Source organism: Stegostoma tigrinum, chromosome 10, assembly GCF_030684315.1.
Source record: "Stegostoma tigrinum isolate sSteTig4 chromosome 10, sSteTig4.hap1, whole genome shotgun sequence".
NCBI classification, from domain to species: Eukaryota; Metazoa; Chordata; class Chondrichthyes; order Orectolobiformes; family Stegostomatidae; genus Stegostoma; species Stegostoma tigrinum.
The window spans coordinates 82,440,787-82,446,688 of NC_081363.1; the positions used below are offsets into that span (position 1 = coordinate 82,440,787).

General features: G+C 42.4%; 1 protein-coding gene across 2 annotated transcripts in view; it reads right to left on the reverse strand.

Annotated features, from left to right (window-relative positions):
• dnajc17 (DnaJ (Hsp40) homolog, subfamily C, member 17) overlaps nucleotides 1–5,701 on the reverse strand; it is a 130,341-nt gene extending 124,640 nt beyond the window's left edge. The window contains exon 1 of one of the 2 annotated variants that reach the window (XR_009446255.1): nucleotides 5,400–5,701. Coding sequence is in view for 1 of the 2 variants with exons in the window: in XM_048538441.2 (XP_048394398.1) it covers nucleotides 5,400–5,474 (75 nt within the window). In the remaining variant the exon portion in view is untranslated. The remainder of the gene's footprint in view (nucleotides 1–5,399) is intronic. The other variant, XM_048538441.2, reaches the window with a different exon arrangement.
• Nucleotides 5,702–5,902: the final 201 nt, after the last annotated feature.

Consider the following 5,902-nt stretch of genomic DNA (forward strand, 5'->3'; position numbering starts at 1 on the left):
CACCAACTCCACCGGCAGTGCATCCCAGACACCCATCACCTGTCTGTGGAAAAGTTTTCCCCACACTTCTCACCTAAACCTTCCCCCTCTCACCTTGAACCTGTGCCCTCTTGGAATTGACCCCTCCACCTTGGGAAAAACTGCCTACTCTCTCTATGCCTCTCTTAATTTTATAGACCTCTGTCAGGTTGCCCCTCAGCCTCCATCTTTCCAATGAAAACTGTCCGGAACTGAAACCTTCCAGATCAGGCAATATCCTGGTATACTTTCTCTGCACTATCTCCAAGCTTCCTCGTCATTCTGGTAGTGTGGTGACCACAGCTGACCATGTTACTTCATCATCATCATCATCATAAGAAACATTGAAAAATTACCAAATTCCCCCATGAAGTTTGGTCCTTTTAGTTTAATGTTTTACACCCACAATATTCCTGCAAAACTGTTTGTTTTGTCATCTTCCCTATTTCAGAATGAATGCAAACATGCTTGCATTTAAAGGGAGTGTCATTTATTATGTTATAATATATACATATACTATGTATATTAGTAATTAGTAATCCATTTTGCCACATGTAAAAGATTTTTTAAAAAATACACGAGCGATTTTCCCACCGTCAAAATCACTGTGACATTTTTTTGGATAACAAAGTGTGTGGCTGGATGAACACAGCAGGCCAAGCAGCATCTCAGGAGCACAAAAGCTGGCAGCATCTCAGGAGCACAAAAGCTCATCCAGCCTCACATTTTGTTATGTTGGAATTCTCCAGCATCTGCAGTTCCCATTATCTGTGACATTTTTTTGTATTTTTTCCTATAATTACTAACCACTACCAGTACTCAGTGTTAAACAGTTACAAAGCAAAGCCCACAAAAGGATGTCTGTCATAATAAACAAGTTATTAATGATACCTCCTGTGAGTTTCTTTAATCTGAGATCTTTAAGATGAAAAAATACTAGTTGATTCCCAATAATAGCTATCCAAACATCCACGTTCCAGCTGATATTTCAAATAAAATATATATAGTCCATACACTAGCCTTGATTTGCAATGTTAAGACAAATAGCATCTTAGCCTTACATAGTTGTCACAGTAAGGCATTACTTTTGTAGAAATTAAAATTGGTTAACTTAACATTTATGATGACCTTGAATAGTGGGCACAATTTTCAGTGTACACTTTCCATCAGGCTTGTCACAGTAGCATTTACCAGAGCAAAATCAAGGGGTTTTGGCAAAACTGGATACTGAGAATACTTCATCAGGGAAAATGCTCAAAGAAAGAATGTTGTAGTTTTTGGAGGCCAGCTCCTTCTCCAAAATACTTCCCTCCAAATGAGGTCAAAAGCAGGGATGCACCTGGTTCATTGTGCAATGTTCAATTCCATTTCCAGCTCTTCAGCTATTCCATGCTGGTATGAAGCACGATCCAGCCAATATCTTGGTTTGTGTGGAAAGTAACAATCGTACTACATCAACCATCTACCTTGATATAATATGCTATTACCGTCACTAAGTCTCCCACTATTAATATCCTGCAAATTACCATGGACCAGAAACTGAAACATGTCAAGTATATAACTACTGTGGCTGTAACAGCATGCCAAGTGGTTGTGAATTCTGTGATATTCCCAAAGCCTGTCCACCATCGAGAAGGCACAGAGTTGGGGTTGTGTTGGAATAGACGCCACTTGCCTGATTGGGTGCAGCTCCAGCAAGAACCTGGTCATTACCCAAGACAAAACACTTAACTAGCACCTCACCCACTTCCTCCAGCACCAATATAATGCAGCAACAGTCCCTACCACAGCAACTCATCAAGGATCTCTCAACAGAACCTTCTAATCTCACAATTTCTATGACCCGTGAGGCCAATGGTAGCAACCCTCCAAGACTCAGATCTGTATTGCCGTTCCTTCATTGTTAGATCAAAATTCTGGAACTCCCTCCTGGCAGGATATCTACATCGCAAGGACTGCAGCAGTTCAAGAAGGCAGTTCACCAACGCCTTCTCAAGGCAATTAGGGCAAGGAAATAAATAGTGGCCTAGCCAGCAACACTCATACCCCATGAAAAAGTAATAAAATAAATCAGGTATAATGTTATAAAATGTTACAATTTAGTGATCAAATGTTTGGACAAATTAGTAGGCTTTCAAGAAAACTAGAGGAGTAAAAAAACTGGAGATGGACAGATTTTAGGAGAGAATTGGGCATATTTATGTCTAATTGGCTGACAGAATGGCCATCAATAGAAGGCTAATGAAACAAGGAATTTGCAACAGCCCAGAGATTGATAGACACAAAGATTGCAGAACAAAATAGGACTTGACAAGGTTATAGAGATAGAGAACTTGAGGCCAAAGAAATTTTGAAGAAGAAGATGAGATTTAAAACTGAGATGTTAGAGGGCTGAATGCCAGTGCAAGCCAGTGAACGCAGCCAGCTGAGTGAGCAGAACACTAGTTGCAAAGTATGATCCAGGCAAAAGATCATTGGATGAGCTCAGCTTTACAGCTTTATGAAGAATGGGAGGCTGGAGCTCTGGATATATCAAGTCCAGAGGTTTATAAAAAAAAAGACATGGATGTGAGTTTCAGCAACAGATGAGCTGAGCTAGGGCAGAGACAGACAATGTTATGGAGGTGGAAGGAGATGATCTTTGTGATTGAGAAGACTATGGCCCCAGACGCTTCACTCCATGTTAAGTTGAACGCCTAGGTTGCAATTCATTGAGATTTTACCCGGAGAGAGGGATAGAATCGGAGGCAAGTGGTTTGCGTTTGTGCTGGTGACCAAAGACAATGAATGTGGCCATCTTAGCAATTAACTGGAGGAAATTTCAGCTCAGCCAGAATTGAATGTCAGACAAGCAAGCTATGTAGGGCTGAAGGGCAGTTTGCATTGCTGGTGAACATGTGGAGGGTGACGGTGTGTTGTTTAGAAGCAGTAAGGTATCAGAGGAAGCCCAGGAGTTTCCAAAGGTGCACAGGGGCAGGATGAGATTGCCTGATGGTTTCTATTGTCTATGTCAAGAATATAACGATGAAGATACTTCCACAAAGCAGGACAGCAGGGAAGAAGCTCTGAGAAAAGAATGGTGTGGAACGCTGCAGACAACACAAGACGACCATGGAAGAACAGTACACCACAGAGTTCAAGTGGTCATTTGTAACTTAAATATTGCAACACCATATTTCAATTTCTGCAAGAAAAATGGTCACAGGTTTGAAGCTACTACACATTTAGGACGTGACAGCAAAGGACAACATGAGATGGTTTAGTAGTTCTCAAAGACAGAACGATCAAGGTTAGACCTGTTTGAAACAAGGATGAAGTTGGCTAATTCAAAAAATGCAGGAGCAGCATTTGAGGCGTGAACACAGTTTTAAAGAATGCAGCTAATATGGGTGCAATTTGGGTCTGCAATTTAATGGAAATGGGGTAAGAGTATTGAGGTTAACTGCGATTTAATGGAAATGGGGTAAGAGTATTGAGGTCAAGATTGGCACTGAAACAGGAGGGAAAAGAAGTTAGAAATTGCAGAGAGAGAAGCAGACAAGAAGGAAATCTGAATTGGTGAAAAAGGAGAAATATGGCAAATGCAGCTAAATAATTCATTCTTCAAGGCAAAGCCCTTCTCAATTATTGTTGGAGATGTGAGTGGATGGAGACACAAAGTAAGCGAAGCAAGATCATTGAAGGGTTACAGCACAAAAGGAGGTCATCCTTGCTGGAACCTTTCTCATTAATATTTCCAGCAATCTGTACAAAGCTTTCAAACCCCTTCCAAAAGGTGAGCGCCTAAAGTTCGACACAATATCTCAAAGGAGGGTGAACCAGAGTTTCATAAAGGTTCACCATAGCTTCTTTGCATTTGCATGCTATGTCTCTCTTTATAAAGGCCAAGATCCTGTATGTTTTACTAATCATTTCCTCAAACTACCCTGCCACCTACAATGATTTGCATGCATACAACGCCATCTTTCGCTGCTCCTGAACTCCTTCAGAATTGGATCTTTCAGTTTCAATTGCTTCTCCTCACTCTCACTAAACCGTGTTAACATTCGTCAACCATGTCCTCACAGTTCACTATATTTCCATGTTCTATCATTGCTAATTTCAAAATTCAGTTCTCGACAACCGCGTTCAAAAATCACGAACAGATATGAAGAAAAGCACATTACTGACACCTGAGGAACACTACTGCATATCATCCCGTAGTTCAAAAGAATCTTCACCACTACTCATTTTTTTGCCATCACTTTGTGGACTTCCAGGCTGTCACTGTCTCATTTAATCTATGGCTCAACCTTGCAAGCAACTTATTCTGTTGCATTTTATCAAACACCTGTTGAAAATTGTTTACTTTTACCTCAATCCTGTCAATGGGTCAATGCCTTAAACAACAGTGTAAGGTCAGCAACAAACACGAAGTTGATGGAAAAGCTCAGCAGGTCTGGCAACATCTGTGAAGGAAAAGAAGAATGGAACTCAGACCTGCTGAGCTTTTCCAGCAACTTTATTTTTGTTCCTGATTTACAGCAGTTCTTTTGGTTTCTTTCATATAGTGTAAGGTCAACAGTTTGATTCTAAACTGAAAAGGAAAGAGAGACATAATTAACTGGATTGTGATCGCTGCATTTTGTTGCAGGAGGTGAAAATACATAAATTGAGTAAAGGCTTTGAGTGGCCACAGGAATGATAATGATCTGGAACTTAGTATTTGTAAATGGGTAATTATCGTTCAAGAGAAGGTTGAGAATAGGTCTGATAGAGGTACTGAAGCTCATGAAGGGTCGTGGCAAATTAAACTGGGAACAAAACTATTCCCACTAGTGGAAGACGTAAGGAGAATGGGTAAAGAAACAATAGAGATGTGAGCAGAAACATTTTAACAGCAAATAGTTACGCTCAGGAATGCCCTTCCTGAGACTGAGGAGGCAGTTTTAATTGAATTGGGAGTGTGATTTGAAGGGGAAAGAGAGAGAGAGGAATGGCACATTTGGTTGGTAGGTACATGCACACGAAGGACCTAACGGCCTCCTTCTGAGATACAGCCAGCCTGTGATCCCTGACCCTGCGGCTAGACTGAAAGCAGCAGTTGTAAATACTGTCCCCTGACTAAGACCCGGCTTCAGTCAGTGACTGGGGCTGGCGGGGATTTCAAAAAACACTCCACAGACACTTCTTAGATAATAAAATGTGAGGCTGGATGAACACAGCAGGCCAAGCAGCATCTCAGGAGCACAAAAGCTGACGTTTCGGGCCTAGACCCTTCATCAGATGCTGCTTGGCCTGCTGTGTTCATCCAGCCTCACATTTTATTATCTTGGAATTCTCCAGCATCTGCAGTTCCCATTATCTCTGATACTATATTATCCCCACAGACACTTCCTTACCTCTTTACCAGTAGCATCTTCGCTGATCCCCAGCAACGAGTAGAGGTCTAACTGCAGGATTTCTTTAGCTGTCATTGTTCTTCACACTAAAGGTGACCTAGCTCGAAGCAGCAGATTCCGGCCTTTCCTTTCAACCCGATTGCGAAATAGACTCAGGCCTAAACATTCACCACCGGCCTCCAAAACAACACCAAGCCCTTCGAGCCGCGAAGCCTTCTAGGATTGTAGTTTCCGAGACACCACCTGTCCGCTCAGGCTCCTTGAAGTTTTGTCCCAGAAGAGACTATAATTCCCTGCGTGCATCACGGCGTACGCACTGGAAGACACTTGGGATTATGGTCCAGCTCACCGCCACTGTCGGCGGTCAAGTAGCTGCGATGCGCGCCGGGAATTGTAGTTCATGCGGCTCAAGCTCCCCGCACACTCTGCACGTCTGCTGGAAAGAAAGCACTACGGCACCCGGCGGGCAGGGGGTGGGGGCGGAACTGGTTTTTGGTTTCCGG